The 22,043-nt window shown below is 37.1% G+C and overlaps 1 protein-coding gene across 2 annotated transcripts in view; it reads right to left on the reverse strand.

Annotated features, from left to right (window-relative positions):
• Positions 1-22,043, reverse strand: part of CLINT1 (clathrin interactor 1) — a 74,291-nt gene that overhangs the window by 26,413 nt on the left and 25,835 nt on the right. For both annotated transcript variants that reach the window (XM_036750160.1, XM_036750161.1), the window contains exon 2: positions 120-224. In XM_036750160.1, the coding sequence (XP_036606055.1) occupies positions 120-224 (105 nt within the window). The remainder of the gene's footprint in view (positions 1-119; positions 225-22,043) is intronic.

Here is a 22,043-nt window from a genome sequence, read left to right on the forward strand (position 1 = left end):
TCCTACAAAATTAAGCTACAATTGATAGAAAATAAAGCCTGAGTTCGGAAGCAAGGTTTACATTTCTGTTTAAAGATGCACTTCTTCTTTCTGCACTGCTGAGTCAAATTATCACTTACCTGGCAATCTCTCCCATGAGTTGCCCAGAAGGTCCCCAAGGATCATCGTTGGTTGCCTCTCGAACCTTAGACTCAATCTCTGAATAATTCATAACCACATTGGTGCTGCAAAGGAAAAAAATTGCACACACATACACACGAAGATTAGCATCAAAACTGAGAAACACATGAAAACTTAATAATGACACTACTGGGTGTCCTAATGAGATACCTCTACAGGGTGGGAAAGAAAACATCTTTAGTGCATAAGCTACCCTGAGGACACTATACTATGCATTTAAGTTATCTTTAAGAAGGCTTTACTATTCCATTAGCCTTCAAGACTACAGATGAGAGACTAGGGATTACATTAGAGTTGGCATAGGTCCAATAAAAAAAATGGCTTCTGGTCAAATTAAAATTGAAATTGAACCAATAGAGTCTATTATAAGATCTGGTTTGTATGCAGCCTTATGTGTTGCACATTTACGAGAAATTCCGTAACTCAATCAGCAAAAATTAGACAGGATCTGATAAATGCCATAGTTTCAAGTTTTTGAAAAAGGACTGCAAAGGATTTTCTTAATCATATGAGAAATTTGAAAGGCTTGAAGATGTTTTAAAACAAGGAATGAAAAAAGCATTTTAAGCAAGAACATCAAATTGAAAAATGAGATGGGAAGATAGCATTGATAAAACTCAATAATTCTACCTTTTTATAATTAATTTAACAGTTTTTAAAGGCCTTTTGGGGAAAGCAAAGAAATGAATAAGGTGACAATATTAAGTGCTATAATAGTATAAACATTTAAAGTACTTGTCATTAATGAACAATTTTAAAGCATATTAATGAGGCCAACTCAAATCACTAAGTGTTCTTACAAAAGTCTCAGAAGCATAGTCAAAATGATTATTTATTGATTATATAGCCATGCCACCACCCCCTCCTCCCTAACTATAGATGTCTTTATTCTTGTTTTAGAGACTTTTTAGAACCACGGAACTTTGTTTTTTTGTACTCATAAATTCCATTACAAATGAATAGACATCCAAAATTCACTTCAATGCTTCAGTGTCCTCATCTTTGTAAATGAAGGTCAGTTATTTAAAAAAAAAAAGTTTTTTATTGAAATGGAAAGTCAAACAACGATTTGTTTTAAAAGAAAATTAACATTTTCCTTCCAAAGACAATTGGTAATCAAGTCTGTCTTTTAGATCTTTAGGAAAAGTTGCCACATAAAGCACAAACTGCTTTAAGTGATACAAATTACTTTCCTTATGACTAAAATCATCATGTAAAACCTTAAATAAGTGACTTTTAATGGAGATGGCAGAAGGGGCAATATTTTCCAATTGTCAGATATAATAAGGCAAAGTAAAACCAGTGAAGTCACTGGCAAAAATCTTCACTGAAGTATATCCTTGTAGTGATATGAAAATACTTATGTATCTCGATAAATGAAGAACATAAGCTTAAGTTGGCTATGTTCATAGCTAATTAGCAAAATGAGTCTATCATCTACCATAAATCAAAAAGCATGTCAAAACACAGCTGTGGGCACGGACAATAGTAATTAGGATTATGATATTTCATTTTGCAAGTATTATTGAGAATTTACTTGAAATTTACTTATATAGTTCAATTCATTTAACAAAATACTGTAAGTTAATTCCATTCCATGTGAACACACACACACACACACACACACACAAAATGTTTTTAGTAGAGGCTTTGTGAGTCCTACAGTTTTCAGCACACTAGTTTCCTTGTTTAAACTACAAAGAGACCCATGGGTCAAATGAAATAGGTCCTGTTTATATAACCCCCTCACAAAGTTCTTGAAGGTTTGTTATGTGTGTAGAGCGAGAGGGATGAAAAAATGTTTCCTATATTTCTTCAGATGAAAAACATTAAGTTACAAAAAGTGCCAAATATTTTCACTTGCAAATTCACTATTAAAAAAAAGAGCAGCAGGCATTCAGTGTATAGTAGTGAAATGGTGTTCAAGAATGGATATAGCGACAACAAAAAAGTACCTAATTAAGATATCACTAAATAGGAAATCATGCTTCATTTCTAAAGTCAATACTGCAATAAATAAACATATTGTTTTCAGCAAAATGGAAAGTGCTCTCTCAAAAATGCCAAGGGGCTATCTTGGCATAAATAGTTCCAAAACAAAACATCTTTAAGCTACATTTAATTCAGAAACAAATGTAAACTTGAAAAAAGAGTTGTATAGTTTGGCTTTTTTCCAGGTCATTTAAAAATAACCATTTCTAAAAAGGTGGAAATAACATTTTATTCTTCCTTTCCCATGTTTTCTATGGCCTGCATTCCATGCCCTACCCATGATTCCTGTGACCTTTTCTGCAAAAATAATAATAATAATAATAATAATTTATGTCCAGATGTGAAGGGGGAAAAAATGAATAGTTTGATTTCTAAGACTTCCTGTGATTGAGGAAAAGTGGAATGAAAGCACATTTTAGACACCAGAGGGTGCTCTCTGATCAGTTTTCACTAGGCACAGTTCAACCAATTGTGTTGATTAGCTATTTTTGCAAAAATAGTTATACAAAAAGTTATGAGAATACCATATCAACTAATAGCTTTAAGTTATGTGTACTGCCTTCAGATTTATACTCATCCTATACAATTTAGATCATACAGAGAACTTACCTAGCTTCTAAGACTCTAGGAAGGTAGTAATTTTTTAAATTTCTTTACCAGAATGAACAATGAATTGTCTAAGAACTGTATGACAAGTTACAGAAATTTTGCAGATTTAGACAAAGCAACTATTTATGATAAAAGAGGTCTAAAACCATAGGTGTACAAAAGATACTGCTTAGCAAAAATTATGATCAGTAATTATGATTAGATCCCGCTATTCAACTGTAATGGGAAACACTTCTGGGATAATTTCCTAGTAAAACTAATCAAGTATCCAAAAAAAGGTAAGTGGAAAAGGAATAAATTGTTGTTGTTGTTTAATGCACTAACTTTTTGCCAACTGAGTGAGGGCCACTTAGTTTCCAACTAGAAGAAATAATTTACTAAGCACTAAGGCAGGGAGAAGCAGTGAAAAAAGCATTAGATTTGGAGTAAAGGGACCTGAATTCAGGTCTACTACTAGTGAACCTTGGGCAAATCTAAACCTCAGTTTCTCAACTTTAAATTGAGGGATGTGGGTCTCTAGGGAGACTCTATGGCCTCTACTTTTAGCTTTAAACTGTATGATTCAGGAACTGTCAAGTTCTCCAAATTTTAGCTATTCAAAAGCTAAACACTAATAGCTAAACTTAAATATTCACCAGAAGTAAACCGACATACTACATGTCTAATTTTGTACTTCTAGATTTCTACAAATGCAAACAAAAATTTAATAGATTCCTTACTTAAAAAGTGATTTCTCAATTGGTAGTTCATCCATGCTCCTTGTTTTCTCCTCCCCACATCCACTTTTTTTTTTTTAATTTTTGGTCAATTCACTGTTTTAAATGCACCCCTCAAAAAGAGTCTACAGGATTTCCATGAGACGCTAGGCACTGAAATGCAGTTAACTTTATATTTTATCAGCAGTTTTGGAAAATAGTTCTGATGGTTAAAATGTTGAAATCAATGTTTAAAATGGGGCTTTTGACTTGCTTCTAGATTTCAATCACCTATGCTATTCCTGAAATGCATATTAAGAATGGTTTACCTATTGGTTATATTAAGAAAAAGTCACACCCCATTTTTGTATTACTTCCAGGTCAACAAAAATTGATGTACTCTTGTCAAAACAAACATTACTTTGAGAGAACTTAAAATGTAACTAATGTGAGTCCATCAATGTAAGCAATAAAAAGAATCACAGCAAAACTCACAGTACTCACAAAAATCACAGTACAACTATAATTATATTTTAACTACTTAAAATTCAATTCAGTCCAACAAAGAGAGTTGTCAACTATACATATGGCAAAATGTACAATAGCTAGTCTCTGCCCTAAAATAGCTTACAATATGGGCTTCAAAAGTTATACACTCAAAATATGAAATAAAGGAGAATGTAAAGCTAAATGGCATGGTGGGTAGAGTACTGGAAGGCATCTTCCTGAACTCAAATCCAGCCTCAGACCCTTACTGTGTGACTGTGGACAAGTCACTTAAGTCTGTTTGCCTCAGTCCCTCATCTGGAAAATGAAATGAAGAAGGAAATGGCAAACCACTCCAGTAGCTTGGCCAAGAAAACCCCAGAAGAGGGACCCAAAGAGCCACACGTGACTAAAATGACAACAATAAAGTGACTTTAAAGAAGGGAGTGAATTGCTTCTGAAAATGGCGAGAGAAGGGTTAGGTTATATCTACACCACAATTTCTTAAGTGGGATTAAGAGGAATACATATTCCCCAACAGATAAGTGATAAATGCATAATAACAAAGTTCTCAAAAGAATAACTATAAATTATTAACAACCACACGAATGACTACGTCAAATCACTAATAATCAAAACAACCCTGAATTTCAATTCATACTCAACAAATTGGCAAAGATAAGAAAAGGTAAAAAAGACAAGAAAAATATTGTAGGGACTGTGGAAAGACAGGCACATGAATGTATTTTTGGTGAAGCTGTGAACTGGTTATAACCATTCTAGAAAGCAATTTCTAATTACACAAACACAGTGACTAAAGCCTGTACCCTTTGAACCAGTTTCAATTGCTAGGCAGAACCCAGAGACTGCTGACAAAAAGAAAGGCCTGTATGCCCCAAAATATTGGTATTAGCACTTTTGATCCAGAGATGGCTAAACAAATTATGGAATAGAATATAATGAAATATTACTGTGCTGTAAGAAATGATGAAAATAAAGAAGCGTGTAAAGACTTATTTGTGCTAATACAAAATGAAATAAGCAGAATCAGGAAAACAATATATACAACAATGTAAATGGAAAGAACAATCACAAAACAATCAAAACCGAATGGTGAACAAGGGCCAAAGAGGAGCCATGAGAAGAATCCTCTTCCTGTTCCTTTGTAGACAGACATGGGGGTCCACAGGGGTGGAATGCTGTATTAATGTTAGATTTTTTTTTTACATTGATAGGTTTGGCTGTTTTTTTCCTTTTGCTTTTGTACACAGATGGGTAACTAACATATTAAATATGCACAAAATCCAAATAATTTTATTAAAGTATCTTTCACTGCAGTCTTAACCTGATATTAAATGAATTAAGAATAATTCCCAAACACATGAAAAAAAGGTCAACATGAAGACATCAGAAAGGGGTAAGAAAAAAAAAAGGAAGGTGAAGTGAATTGTGTCTTCTGGATAAACATTTTCAAAATATTTTAACATGAAAATCAAAACAATTAAGAAAAATTTTCCTTGAAACTAGTCACTTAAAGTGCCAGGAAAATTTGCTCTTTGTTTTGTGTTTCTAGCCAAAATGTAACGACTTTTTAAAATATCTATACTTAAATAAAGCCTAATAATGATTCATGCAATTTCCACTGTTCATCAGCACTTCTGAAAGTCTCCCCTGTTGGCAAGCTGAAAATTTCATAGGATATTTTCTAAAATTGATGTAAATGTTCTACTTTATGGAACCACCCACAAGTTACTTATTATCACTCTTGTTAATATGAAATCTATCAAGACCAACATCCCTTCACCCAGCTGTAATAAATACATACTGTTAGCTTAAATCCTAAGAGTAAGAATAACCCATAAGCATTTTGAGTGCAAAGCACACTCCCATTACAACCCTGTGAGGAAGGCTCAGTAGAAAAAACTGTTAACTATCATTGCCAACTCTATGGCTATATTTGGTTACATAGGATCACAATTTACAAAGGAGTTCTGTTACAGAACTGCAATGCCAAATAAAGTATAGTATAACTTTACATCTCCCCTCCCCCCAAACATTCAATAAACATTGCAAAGTTGATAGGTAACAACCCATTCTCCATTATCTCAAAACAAAACAAAACAAAAAAACTGGAGTATAGGAAAAAGGAATAGAAAATTGGTAATAACATCTAAGGACAATTTTTTTTTTTAAATAGCACTGACCAAAAAAAAAAAAGCGTATTGAAACTGCTTGTTAAATAATAGCAAAGCATTAATTCAAATCATGCTACAACAAAGTGCAAAGAAATGTGAGAAAGATACATTCTGGTAATAGGTCCTTCATTCATCTTGCGAAATAGGAAATATTCTAGTGAAGGAGAAAATAAAGTAATTTGACAAACTACGTTCATGTATTACAAAAGGAAAAGGAAAACCACCTTGAAATGGGAAAACAATTAGAAACATTTCTAAAACCCAATGCCTTATTCTATTAGAAGATTTGAAAAAAGAGAAACCTGGTTCCTTTTAAAATGTATATTTCAAACCAATTATATCGTGTGTACATGGAGTGCCTGTGTGCATAATATTATACAGTCAACTATTACACAGAGGACCTTGCTGGATTAAGCACCTTCTGTTTTCCATCTTTACTTTCCAAGAGGGAACACTAAAATGCTAAATGCTGAAATGTGAAACTTTCTTACTCCCCCTCCTTTTTCTTTTACTACCACCCTGAGTTTTCAATGAAACAGTATACATCATCCTTCCAATATCTCCTTCCGTAAGGAATAAAGGAGATTAAACAAATAAAAGAGCTCACTGCCAGGTTCATTGGAAAAAAGGGTTTTTTTTCCTTCCAAAATTCAATGTTTAGGATCATTCTCAATACTTCATAAAAGAAAGTTATTATCAATGACAACGAATAACCAAAACTTTTAAAATGCTAAAATGTATTAAGAAAATTTTGCCTGTCACAAGTACTGCCTGGCATAAAATAAAAATGGAAAAATACAGTTTTCTTTTGCCATTCATGGACATATCTCAAAATAACAGCTACACTTCTGATACCACTGTTTTTGAAGTTCCAATAACTTAATCTGCCTTTTGTTTTTATGCCCAAGCCCTTAGCACAGAGCTTGGCACATAGTAGGCACTTAATAAATGCTTGTTAACTTGATTTAATTTTCTAAATCTCTCCATAACCTACATAACAAAAAAACAAAGGACTATATTTTTCCTGACTAATGTGTCCTTTTCAAAAGCTACCCAATATATAAATGCTGCTAATTAATACCCCCCCCCGAAATTGGCCTATAATTTTTGTAGTAATCAATCTGCCAACATCTTAGTATTTTAGGAAGCAATTCTGAACTACAGAATTTGAATTAACCCTGTTATTTTCCTATTAGAGTAATATTCTTTTGGTGTTTTCTCACCAATGCACTTGCCTGGCAGTTTGAGTACTTTTTAAAAGTTGATCCTATTTGGGCTATTTTTCATGTAAAATATAAGTGTAATTTCAGTGGAAAGTTTTGACTTTTTTTTTTGCAAGGAAAAACCTGTCTTTTAGGAAAAGAAGGGTCTGGTGGGGTTGGAATAAAATTTAATTTGATTACTATCAGTAACATTCACACAATAATTTTTATAATGATCACCAAACAATGAGTTACACATTTTAAGTATTCCTCAAAGAAAATCAGTAATTAAAAGCTTAAAATTTAAAAAGCCAAATCTTAAAAGCAAAGAAGAAATTAAACCCTTATTTTCACCTATTGTGTACTTGAAAGAAACATCTGGAAAATCAAACATCTTGGTTTAGTGCAAAAAGCACTGGAATTGCAGTTAAGAAAATAGAGTTCCAATTCCAGCTCTGCTATTTTACTAGCTGTATGAGCCTGTGTAAGCTTACTCTGCTCACTTCTCTAAGCCTTTTTCTTCACATGTAATGAGGATATTGTGACATACATCAACTACTTCACAGGGTTATTGTGAGGAGAGGATCCTTGCAGGAACTACACACAAGTCTGTAAAGTATAAAGTAATTTATCACAGTGTTTATTCCTTACAGAAAAGCTTATCAAAATTCTTCAAGTTTTAAGACAGTGGAAAGCCCGGACTGAGTCACAAGACCTGAGTTTAAGTCCTTGTTCTAACTTACTAGACATTGCTTAGTAAGTGCTTCAGTTCACTCATTTGTAAATGGGAGATAACATTTGCACAAGGCTTTTATGAAGGAAGCACTCAATGAAGTTTTAAATACATGTCCAGTTGACCTGAAGCACAGGTATACTAACAGACCAAAAACAACCTCATTCAGTGTAAATTTTTATGCATAAAATCAAAGGAAACTCCTACTTTTAGTTTAACCAAAGCTGCACAAGTAAGAAGGCAAGCACTCTTGAATGCAGTTTCATCTGGTAAATAAAGAGCCTGAATCGATCATTTTAAACGTGCAGCATATTAATTTACTTGGAAATACGCAGTGCAGCCAACACAGCCACTCAAATACCTGGAATCAATGTCATAGGTCTAAAAGATAGCAACCCACTGTTGAACACAACTTGACCATGAAAAAATCCTTTGGCTTCCCCCCAAAATAACAAAAACAAGAAAATTATTTTGATCTCAATATACCAGAGTTTGTATTTAAAGCTTGGATACTACTGGGATTTCTCATTTTTCCCCCTAAAAGGGTCTATCTTCTTGATATGCATTCAGAATTTGATTTGAATTTGCAACTTTTCAAGGGAATACTTTAATAATTTATGAAGCAGATGTGCAAGGCAAACTGCATAGAAACAGATAAGCCAAAAAAAACATCCTGATGTCCATAACTGAATTGTGACTAGTGGGAGGAAAAACTAGAAAGCTATTTCCTGTGCCTTACAACTTCAGTGGTTAGATGGCATACCAAGTAAAATAACTCATTATGTAGATCCCTCCTTTTTAAATATTATAAAAGACCAAGACTACAGGAATCCCCCATCTAATATATTTATGTTTCCCTATATCCATTTGATTCTTCGTGCCATTTGCTTTAAATAAATACTTGCAAATTTTAGTAATTTTTTAAAAATGAACATTAGTTGAGCACCAAAATTTATTAGATTACTAAATATAAGTGGTGACCCTCTCAATTGGTGTATTAAGAATGACATCCTTTTTGTAGATTTAACTGAAAAAACAATCTGACTCAAAGTGGAAGTACAAAGGAAGACGACTGTTTTACAGTACATCTATGGGTCAAAAAGTATCCACTACCCATCACAGGTGAACAAATAAACCTTGATACATTTTTTGTTTTAAAGCTCAATTTCTTCCATAATTCTGTGGATAACTCCTTCTGAACTAAAGTTTTATTTCACATCATATAAAAAAGGCAGAAATTTGGTACCCAAATCCTTCCTGCCCCCCCCCATTTAATTCCTGTGTACCTACAACCTATGTAGACGTGGAACCAAATCCCACTGTAAGAATGGATATTATGGTATCTTGTTTTGTTTCTACAGATGTTAATGGGAAATGGTAAACTCTCCCAGGCTGATCTAAACTTGTGATAAGCTTCCACACCTTGTTTTGCAAGGACAGTGGTTGAGCACCTTGGGATGGGACAACTGGTTCAAACCTGAGGGTTCATGCCCATGTCACAGGTATCCTCACTACCATGCCTACGTAATCTGCATAAGGAGGGAATGTAGGGTTATGAAGAATGTAACCCTGAGGAGTCTGGACCAACTCTAACTCTGAAGGGAAGGGTAGAACTGTTTAACCTCACTCCTGCTTTTGTATCAGTGTGGATGTTCCTAGTAGCACTACACCCACTTTCTCATGAGAAGTGTAATAAACGCCTTCCTCTGCCCACTCTGTTTCTGAGTTCTTTCTGAGAGAATGGGTCTATCATGTGAATCTTCCTAAGGTGTTGCAATCAGAAAAGCAAAGAGTTGCAGCAGCACGCTTGGGCCTGGGGAGTCCTGTGATCCCCACAACCATGTTTCTCACATCACCTGCCCCTCCACGAAATAACTAGCATAGACCATGCACTTATTACTCAATTTGTTTACAGACATTCTTTTTACATAAACTCAAAGAACTGTGTCAGTACTGAGGAAAGCAGCATTCAGATGAGAGGCCGCTACTGAATTGTTAAACTGATGTTCTTTTTAAAACAATTCTTTTATTATGAACTTGACAAACATTAAAACAATTGTTTCTATATGAGAAGAACAGAAAAATATGATTATTTATGAAGTCACAAATTGTCTTTACATACAACAGATACTGTTACTGTTTCTTTGTCTCAGACCTTTTTGGCAGTTTGGCTAAGCCTATGGACTTTTTCTCAGAGTGTGTTTAAATGCATAAAATACAGAGGATTACAAAGGAAACTGATTACATGAAAATTCAGTTATCAAAGTATTTCTTCCCATTCAAATTCATGGAAACCTAGTTAAGAATCACTGATATAAGTGTTTATTTTAAAACTATATGATGAAATTTAAAACAGTAATACCAGCACTGTCCTGACTTTCTTCATTCCTAAATTTACTACAGAGATTGTTTCCCTGGCCTTTGAAGAAGCCTCATACTATTGTGTTCCTGTCTTCTGCTCTTTCTGTTATTGATGCCCCTATCACCTTGTTGGTGCTGATGTTGTGCTGCTACTCTTCTCGTTAACACATCCCGCATCACTTCGGGCTCAGCAGCAGCTTGCTATCTTCATGTTATTTTCCTCTTCTTCAGACTGATCCTAATTCCTAGTTGAGCAACACATTATCTTGGAAAAGCGCTTGTCTCGCTTTCAGAGGCCAAAGTTTTAATCCTGGAGCTGCCTGCTCCCCAGGTATATGACTCGGGACAAGTCCAATCCTCTCTAATCTTCATGCTCCTAAGCTATAAAATGCTGTTATCAATCTTGCCTACCTCAATATACCCCAATACATTTTAGTGCCATCCTATCAAAATTAAGTGAAATATCTATCAAATGAAATAACATCTGAAAGTGCTCTAAACTTTAAAGTGACATAAAATGGATTATTATGATTATTATGGGACAGTTCTATGATTAGGTATTGATGGACATCCCTACACTTTTGGCCTAAGGATTGCAAAACCTTAGTTTTCTATTCCTCTGGCTTTGTACCTGAAGAAAATCACAGGGCATCAGGCTGTCTGCTCCAACCACCCGGTTACAACTTGAGCAACAATGTAGCATGTTCAAAGGAAACTGTTCCAGGTAGGCTAAGGCTAGTTCTTCTGGCCAAGCAGCCAAGAAGGAGGAGGAAGTGAGTAACAGCAACTCAAATCAAATGTTTTTTAAAAGTCTAACAAGTCATAGGCAACCTCTTTGGAAATGGTGAGAATAAAATGTTGGTAGTTCACTTTCAGAAAACTGGATCTCTAAAGTTTAAATCAATATATACATCCCAAGTATGCAAAATTTCCCTACTGAAATCAACTTAGCTGGTATATTTTTTCATATATGACCTCATACTACTTTATGCTCTGATGTACTTACAATACTGTCTGTGTATATATCTTAACTCCCCTTGCTATAATAAGAACATTGCAGATGATCAATGCTTAATAAATGCTTGTTAATGAAGAGTTTTTCTGTATTTTAAATTGTATTTCAATAATGGAAAATTCAGATTAAATTTCAGATGCATTTGTGCAAGTGGTCATCATTAATGAAATTTTCATTTTATAAGGATTATAGAAACATATTCCTTGGCAATGTAAAAGGAAAAGAATAAAATCATACTTAACACAAAAAACAAACAAGCATTTCTTTTCTTAGTATAGTGGGAAGACTAAAGGACAGTGAGCAAAGACTTAGTTTTTCTGGGACAATAAGAGGAGCATAAATACTTCAATTTCTTTGCCTAGGCTTTGCAAAAAAAAAAAAAATCCCAGTACACCACCATGTTTATAGTCAAGGTTTCAGTTAAAACTTCAGGTAAAATCATTTCTCTCAGGCATGCTACTCACGAACAGAAAAAAACAACCACCTAGAAATACTATCCTTTTAAGAAGGTGATGGTATTTATCAGAACTACAAACTGATTTGTATTCTGAATAGTTCTTATCTCTTGTGGTGGATAACTTTTTTTAAAAAGTTACTTTACCTTATTTACACCCTTGTAGCCACCACCAAAACAAAACTCTTTCTTTGTTGCAGATTGAGAAAATAGAGGATTATACAGTTTTTGAGTTTATATTTATTTATGAAGTCTGGAAAGTGTTGGAATAATAGCTGATGGATTCTATATGGGGGAAATTACCTCCTTTGAATTATGGATTTATCTTGATAGGCAGAATCACATCTTATGAAAGAATCAAACTGATAGCATAGGAGAAAAGTCAAGAGACTGAGGGTCAGGACATTTGGGTCCTAACACTGATATAGCCTATGGGCAGCTAGATGGCACAATGGATAATGCTGGACCTGAAGTCAAGAAAACCCATCTTCCTGAGTACAAATCTGACCTCAGACACTTACTAGCTATGGTCCAGTCATCCTGATCTATATCTTGCCACTGGATCCAGATGGGTCCAGAGGAGAAAGTGACCATCGTGACCTTGCACAGCCCTCCCTCACTTAAATTCAATTCACTTGCAAGTCATGGCATCATCTTCCCGATGTCATGGTCCTCTTCAAGAACAAAGTACAAATGATGACGACAACTCTGGGCCAGTCATTTAACCCTGTTTGCCTCAGTTTCCTTAACTGTAAAATGAGCTGGAGAAGGAAATGGCAAAACACTCCAGTATCTCTGCCAAAAAAAAAACCAAAACAACCAAATGAGGTCACAAAAAGTTGTACATGATTGAACCACTTTTTCCACCTGAAAACAAGAGGATGGTTTCTATACTTTATTTGGATAAGCTAGCTCTTTGAAGATTGTTAAAGCTATTTTAGAATTTGGGATTTTAAAGTAAATTCTGGCTAGTGGAATACCTTTATCACCATAGGATCAGATCCAATAAAACTATGTGGATTCACACTGCAACTTGTATGGTCAGATTTTTTTTAACGGAACTTTCCTGCCACTATATATCTGTAGCTGATGTCATGCTCCTCTTTGAGAATGAAGGACAAACCACAACCTGTGAGTAGTGAGAGACACCTGAATAGGGACCCAGCTGGCCAGTTTCAGTTGGGCAACTCCTCTCCTTTCCCCTTACCTGAGGGTGTTCTGCCCAAAGGAAGGGAAATTTTGATGGCCCAAAGCTACCTAGTTAACTTGGGGTTTACTGGCTACATTTCTCCCTCTAACACCAAGCCTTCAAACCCAATTCACTCCAGATCTCAGGGATTGGACAACAATAAGTCCCTGCCCAAGCATCATTTAATTGGTTATTTTAGGGTCCTCCAGGCTCAAGTGAATATAAATAGTACCTGTTTCTCTTTTGGCCAGCAACCCAGAGAGTCTTCCCTTCCCAGTCTGATTTTTTTTTTTAAATTAAAGGGGCTATCCCTTGATTCACCTCTTAAAGAGGCCTATTCACTGAATGGGCACTGCCTTAGGCAGTGAGATCTTGGAAAGACAGCTTAAAATGGCCAAGGTCTTTCACCACATCCTGAGCCATCTCCAATCCTCCTGATTCACATCTGGCCACTGGACCCAGATGGCTGTGTAAGAGAAAGCGAGGCTGGTGACTTTGCACAGCCCTTCCTTCCTCAAATCAAAGTCAACTGCAAGTCATATCATAATCTCCCTGCTGTCAAGGTCCTCTTTGAGTATGAAGGACAGATATTTCGGGGGGCAGAGCCAAGATGGTGGCAGGAAAGCAAGGACTTGCTTAAGGTCCCCCCCAAATCCCTCCAACACCTGTAAAAAATGGCTCTGAAGAAATTCTAGAACTGCATAACCCACAAAATAGCACAGGGAAACAGATCTCCAGCCAAGGAAAGCCTGGATGGTCGCTGGGAAGGGTCTATCGCACAGTGCTGAGAGTGGAGGGCAGCCCAGCGTGGGCTGTGCCGGGACAGACCAGACCCTGCGTCAGCCAGGCAGAACAGGCCTTGGGGCCATGAAACAGTGAACTGTGGCAGTTTCCAGATTTCTCAACCCACAAATGCCAAAGAGCAGGTTAGGGGGGAAACTGCGGGATCAAGTTCAGAGTGGTCCGGCTGCCAGCTCTGGGGGTGGAGGATGTTGTGCAGCGGTGGCAGTAGCAGCAGCAGGAAGCTCCTGCCTCCAGAGCGCCAGAATCAGTGGCTTCCCGAGTCCCTGGCTCACACGGTGGGAGGAATCTGGCAGCAGATCAGAGCAGGAATGCAAGGAGCACTTTGTGGGCACAAAGGCAGATTCTCTTGCTGTGCTCTGCTTGGATCTGAATTGCAGTCATGGTTAGCGGTTCTTGGAGGAGGAGGAGCACTGCTGTGACAGAGCCTGGGGTGACAGTGGAGTAGAAGTAGCTCTGAAAACAGCAGTGCTTGGACCCTAAAGCTTGGGACAAAATACTCTCTATTCTACAAGCACTCATACCCTGACAAAAAGCTCAAGGGTCAAGTTGTTGGCTGGGAACACCAACAGGCAGTGAAAACGGACTCAGATTCAAACTCCAGATTCCTTTTTTGGTGACAAAGAAGATCAAATCATGCAGCCAGAAGAAGTCAACAAAGTCAAAGAGCCTACATCAAAAGCCTCCAAGAAAGATATGAATTGGGCTCAGGTCATGAAAGAGCTGAAAAAGCATTTGGAAAAGCAAGTTAGAGAAGTAGAGGAAAAATTGGAAAGAGAAATGAGAGTGATGCAAGAAAACCATGAAAAACAAGTCAATGACTTGCTAAAGGAAACCCCAAAAAATACTGAAGAAAATTACACCTTAAAAAATAGACTAACCCAAATGACAAAAGAGCTCCAAAAAGCCAATGAGGAGAAGAATGCCTTGAAAGGCAGAATTAGCCAAATGGAAAGGGGGGTCCAAAAAACCACTGAAAAAAAATACCACCGTAAAAATTAGACTGGAGCAAGCAGAAGCTAGAGACTTTATGAGAAACCAAGATATGAAACAGAACCAAGGGAATGAAAAAATGGAAGACAATGTGAAATATCTCACTGTAAAAACCACTGACCTGTAGAACAGGAGACATAATTTAAAAATTATTGGACTACCTGAAAGCCATGATCAAAAAAAGAACCTAGACATCATCTTTCAAGAAATTATCAAGGAGAACTGCCCTGATATTCTAGAACCAGAGGGTAAAATACAAATTGAAAGAATCCACTGATGGCCTCTTGAAAAAGATCCCAAAAAGAAAACTAGGAATACTGTCACCAAATTCCAGAGTCCAGGTCAAGGAGAAAATATTGCAAGCAGCCAGAAAGAAACAATTTGAATACTGTGGAAACACAATCAGAATAATGCAAGATCTAGCAGCTTCTACATAAAGGAATCAAAGGGCTTGGAATATGATATTCTGGAGGTCAATAGAGCTACGATTAAAACCAAGAATCACGGGGCAGCTAGGTGGTGCAGTAAGTAGAGCACTGGCCCTGGAGTCAGGAGGACCTAGCTATGTGACCTTGGGCAAGTCACTTAACCCCAATTGCCCTGACCCCCCCCCGAAAAAGCAAAAACCAAGAATAACATACTCAGCAAAACTAAGTATCATGCTCCAAGGCAAAATATGGACTTTCAATAAAATACAAGATTTTCAAGCTTTCTCAATGAAAAGACCAGAGCTGAATAGAAAATCTGACTTTCAAATACAAGAATCAACAAAAGCATGAAGAGGTAAACAAGAAAGAGAAATCATAAGGGACTTACTAAAGTTGAACTGTTAATTTACAATCCTACATGGAAAGACGATGTGTGTAATTCAGGAGACCTTTCTCAGTATTAGGGTAGTTGAAGGGAATACAGACAGAGGGGCACAGAATGAGCTGAATATGAAGGGATGATATCTAAAAAAATGAAATAAATTTAATGGATGAGAGAGGAATATATTAAGAGAGGGAGAAAGGGAGAGACAGAATGGGGTAAATTATCTCACATAAAAGTGGCAAGAAAAAGCAGTTCTGTTGGAAGAGAAGAGGGGGCAGGTGAGGGGGAATGAGCAAATCTTACTCTCAGTGGATTCAACTTGAGAAGGGAGTAACATACACACTCAATTGGGTATCTAACTTCACAGGAAAGTAAGGGAAAGGGGATTAAAAAAAGGAGGGGAAGATAGAAGGGAGGGCAGATTGGGGGAGGAGGTAATCAAAAGCAAACACATTTGAAAAGGGACAGGGTCAAGGGAGAAAACTGAATAAAGGAGGACAGGACAGGATAGAAGGAAATATAGCTAGCCTTTCACAACGTGAGCACTGTGGAAGTGTTTTGCATAATGATACATGTGTGACCTATGTTGAATTGCTTGCCTTCCTAGGGAGGGTGGGTGGGAAGGGAAGAGGGGAGAGAATTTGGAACACAAATTTTAAAAGCAGATGCTTAAAAAAATTTATTTTTTTTTTTTGCATGCAGCTGGGAAACAAGATATATAGGGAATGGGGCATAGAAATCCATCCTGCCCTACAAGAAAGTAAGGGGAAAAGGGATGGGAATGGGGTGAAAGTAGGGAGGGCTGACTGGGGAACGAGGCAATCAAAATATATGCCATCTTGGAATGGGGGGAGGGTAGAAATGGGGAGAAATTTTGTTACTCAGAATCTTGTAGAAATCAATGTTGAAAACTAAAATATTAAATAAAAATACATACAGAGAATGAAGGACAAATCACATATATCAGGAGGCAAAAAGGAAATAGAAGTGCCTAAACTTTTCATACACAAATTTCTGAACAGTTGGCACAACCAGTTGGACGGACAACAAGAAGCTAAGTGAGCAATACCATATTCAGGGTGAAAGGAGAACTATGTATATGTTAATTTCCCACCAGACAGGAAATCAGTATACAGTAAACAGATCCTTGTAAAAGTCTGCTTTTTCTAGATGATAAATCACAACTAATGAGGGCTTCATAAAACAAGGAATTTAGAAATGTATAGACACATACATATATACAACCCAAATGAAATAGCTATTTTATTTTAATGTGGGGAGGGAAACAGCTATTATACATAATTTTTCCCCTCACCATCCATGGTTAAAGAAAACAGCAGGAAAACAAAATATGTGCCCAGCAACTAAGAGATGGTAAACAAAGCACAGTATATGAATGTAATGCAATATTACTAAGCAATTGGGAACATGGATTAATAATTTAGAGAAACATGGGAAGACTTCTATGAAACAATGCAGTGAAGGCAGCACAGGCACAATGTCAGCAACAATGTAAAGTAAGTCAAAACAAAAGGTGGGCAAAATAGCCCAATTCATTTCAGTACCGTTCTATCAAAATTAAGGGCCGTATATCTTTCCTTTCTAAACTAAGTTTTTAGGGAATGTAAGGATGTGTCTGTATTAAAATGAAATGAGTCAATTACAGTTTTTCTAAAAATTAAAAAAATCAGAAAAAACAAATGTAACTGGTAATCCAAATGAAGGCAAAATACTGTAAACAAAAAGGAAAGGATAAGGTTAAAGAGGTGATAGAATATGACCAAGATCAATAACTAAAAGCTAAAGCTCATAATACTAAATTCCACTGGTGGGTAGGAAGAAATTCTGATACCAAGTTTCAGTGGTTCTCTAGTATAAAATAAAAACTCTTCAGGTTGGCATTTGCAATCTGTCTCAAACCACCTTTCTGGACTCTCATCCCACACTCGCTTTAAAATTCTGGACAAATTTGCTTGCTTGCTGATCCCTGTATCCTATATGTCACCTAGAGCCTCTGGCCCTATGCAGAGGCAATGTGCAAATTCCTTTATGCTAGGAATGTTCTTCTCTCTTCCCTCTACTCCTCTTGGAAACTCTAATTCCCTTCAAGATATGCCTCAGGTGCCACCACCCAGAAGCAGTCTTTTTTGACTTCCTTTTATTTCCAGTTGTGAAATTTCCCCAAAAAAATGGATGTGCATTTATTTTCTATTTATCATCTAAATCTTACATACCCCCAGAAGAATAAGAGCTGCTTTACAGCTTTGCTTTTAATATTCTCAATGCCTAAAATAAAAATTCCCAATGCCTAGCACGGATTCTTTATATATAGTGGGCACCTGAGTAACTGGGGAATTGAACTACCTAACTAAATAAAGCAGCTCACTAAATAAAGGTTAAGAGAAGTAGGGATTGGATTTGTGGCACTTTTTTCCACAGTTCCTAACAGTGCCTTGTACATTAATGTTCAAATACTTATCGAATTGAACACATCTAGAAAGATATACTAGATAAATTTTAAAAATGTTCACTATGGGGGGCAGAGCCAAGATGGCAGCTGGAAAGCAGGGACTAGCGTGAGCTCCCTGCCGAGTCCCTCCAAAAACCTATAAAAAAATGGCTCTGAACCAATTCTAGAACTGCAGAACCCACAAAACAGCAGAGGGAAGCAGGGCTCCAGCCCAGGACAGGAGTTCGCAGTTAGGCTACCAGCCCCGAGGCAGCGGGGGCAGCGGGGGGGGGGGGGGGGGGGGGCAGCGGAGGTGGGGCAGCTACAGCTGCAGTTGCTTCCAGCCCCAGGCCCACCTGGTGGGAGGAATTAAGTGGCGAATCAGAGCAGGAGTGCACAGCCTGCTGAAGATTTAAGCTCAGTCCAGGTTGGGGGTTCTTGGGAAAGGAGGAGTGCTGGTGTGGCAGAGTTGGCACATCATACCCCACTGAAAAACTCAAGGGTCAAGTTAGTTGGTTGGGAATATGGCCAGGCAGCGAAAACACACCCAGATTCAGTCTCAGACTTTGCATCCTTTCTTTGGTGACAAAGAAGACCAAAACATTCAGCCAGAAGAAGTCAACAAAGTCATAGAGCCTACAACAGAAACCTCCAAGAAAAACATGAACTGGTCCCAGGCCATGGAAGAGCTCAAAAAGGATTTGGAAAAGCAAGTTAGAGAAGTAGAGGAAAAATTGGGAAGAGAAATGAGAAGGATGCGAGAAAACCATGAAAAACAAGTCAATGACTTGCTAAAGGACACCCAAAAAAATGCTGAAAAATACACTGAAGAAAACAACACCTTAAAAAATAGACTAACTCAAGTGGCAAAAGAGCTCCAAAAAGCCAATGAGGAGAAGAATGCCTTGAAAGGCAGAATTAGCCAAATGGAAAAGGAGGTCCAAAAGACCAATAAAGAAAATACTACTTTAAAAAATAGATTGGAGAAAGTGGAAACTAGTGACTTGATGAGAAAGCAAGATATTATAAAATAGAACCAAAGAAATGAAAAAATGGAAGACAATGTGAACTATCTCATTGGAAAAAACACGGACCTGGAAAATAGATCCAGGAGAGATAATTTAAAAATTACTGGACTACCTGAAAGCCATGATCAAAAAAAAGAACCTAGATATCATCTTTCAAGAAATTATCAAGGAGAACTGCCCTGATATTCTAGAGCCACAGGGCAAAATAGAAATTGAAAGAATCCATTGATCACCTCCTCAAATAGATCCCAAAAAGAAATCTCCTAGGAATATTGTTGCCAAATTCCAGAGCTCCCAGATCAAGAAGAAAATACTGCAAGCAGCCAGAAAGAAACAATTTGAGTATTGTGGAAACCCAATCAGAATAACCCAAGATCTGGCAGCTTCTACATTAAGAGATCGAAGGGCTTGGAATACGATATTCCAGAGGTCAATGGAGCTAGGATTAAAACCAAGAATCACCTACCCAGCAAAACTCAGTATCATGCTCCAAGGCAAAATATGGACTTTCAACAAAATAGAGGACTTTCAAGCTTTCTCAGTTAAAAGACCAGAGATGAATAGAAAATCTGACTTTCAAACACAAGAATCAAGAAACAGAAATTGCAAGGGACTTACTAAAGTTGAACTGTTTTGTTTACATTCCTACATGGAAAGATGACATGTATGATTCATGAGACCTCAGTATTAGGGTAGCTGAAGAGAATATGCATATATATATGTTTATGTATATATATATAAGTGAATGTGTATGTATGTATGTATCTATGTGTGTGTATATTTGGGTATGTGTGTGTGTATATATATATATATATACACACACACACACACATATATATATATAAAAGAGACAGAGAGAGCAGACACAGAGTGAGTTGAAGATGAAGGGAAGATATCTAAAAGAAAATCAAATTAAGGGATGAGAGAGGAACATACTGAGAGAGGGTGATAGGGAGAGATAGAATGGGGTGGATTATCTCGCATAAAGGTGGCAAGAGGAAGCAGTTCTGTGGGAGGAGGGGAGAGGGTGGGTGAGGGGGGAATGAGTGAACCTTGCTCTCATCAGATTTGGCCTGAGGAGGGAATACCATACATACCCAATTGGGTATCTTACCCCACAGGAAAGAAGAGGGAGGAAGATAAAAAAAAAAAGGAGGGGGATATGGAGGGGAGGGCAGATGGGGGTGGAGGTAATCAAAAACAAACACTTTTGAAAGGGGACAGGGTCAAGGGAAAAAATTCAATAAAGGGGGATGGGTTGGGAAGGAGCAAAATATAGTTAGTCTTTCACAACATGAGTATTGTGGAAGGGTTATACATAATGATACACATGTGGCCTATGTTGAATTGCTTGACTTCTTAGGGAGGGTGGGTGGGAAGGGAAGAGGGGAGAGAATTTGGAACTCAAAGTTTTAAAAACAGATGTTCAAAAACCAAAAAAAAAAAAGTTTTTGCATGCAACTAGAAAATAAGATACACAGGCAATGGGGCGTAGAAATTTATCTTGCCCTACAAGAAAGGAAGGGAAAAGGGGATGGGAGGGGAGTGGGGTGATAGAGGGGAGGGCTGACTGGGGAACAGGGCAACCAGAATATATGCCATCTTGGAGTGGGGGGGAGGGTAGAAATGGGGAGAAAATTTGTAATTCAAACTCTTGTGAAAATCAATGCTGAAAACTATGTTAAATAAATAAATTTAAATTAAAAAACATGTTCACTATAAAATGCCAGTTAATAAAAAAAAAATTAAGTTAAACCTCAAAATTTTAACTAAGCCTTCTCAGAAATCTGGAAATTTATACTATGCTGTCCAAGGCTCTCATTTCACAGATGATGAAAATGAAGCCCAGAGAAGTTAAAATGACTTGTCCAAGATCACCCAGGTAGTATGTGGCCAAGTCAGGACTCAAATCTCAATCCCCTGAATCCAAAACCAGGTCTCTTTTGACCATACCTCATTACCCTTTGCTATTAACAGGATAACAGAATGAACTGTATTAGTCCTGAAAACGTTATATAATTAGAACCCCTTTAATTTATAGTAGAGAAAGCAGAAGAAGTGACCTGCCAAGGACACCCAGGTATTTAAGCATGAGAGTGAGGATTTGCTGCTAATTCTAGCATTTCAAATTACTCACAGGGTCTTCCTAGGCAATTTGAACAAGATGGCTTTTTTTCTTTTTTAAATGGACTGCCTCAGAAGTTTAGATTGGAAGATTGACAGAAATGATGGAGGCACCTCTGACACAAAGATTTTCATGATCTTCCTTGCTGTCAGTGTTCTATCCTTCTGAAATCGCTCCACTGTATACTTACCTAGATATTTCTTATACAGCCTCCACCCCCTACATCCATGTGCAAACCTTGAGAAAGGACTGTTCTGTTTTTCTTTCCCAGTACTTTGAACACAATACATAGAACTAGAACTGTGAACTCCAGAAAGAGAAACTCCCTCTTCCAGTGTAGGTCCATAACTACTCTGCAACTTATAGTCTTAGAGAGTTGCTTAGGAGACTGAGGATTAAGTGACTTGACAGAATCATGCATCTGGTGTATGTCTAAGGCCAAAGCTGAATTCAGGTCTTCCTGGCTTCAAGACTGTCTTTCTGAGCATAGTAGATATTTAGTAAATATTTATTGACTTGAGAATCTTTAAGCTTAACCACTGGGAACCCCTATCCACTAAAAAACAATTAGAAATGAAGAAGTAGCTGTCACTGATTGAATTTAGACTTTGTTCAAATCACTTCACCTTCTGGACTTGTCTCTTCACCTATAAAATGAGGGGACTGAACCACTAAGATTAATTCCATCTTTAATGAGCCATGAACTTTAATCCTGTGGTGCCT

The sequence above is a fragment of the Trichosurus vulpecula genome, chromosome 3 (genome assembly GCF_011100635.1).
Source record: "Trichosurus vulpecula isolate mTriVul1 chromosome 3, mTriVul1.pri, whole genome shotgun sequence".
NCBI lineage: Eukaryota > Metazoa > Chordata > Mammalia > Diprotodontia > Phalangeridae > Trichosurus > Trichosurus vulpecula.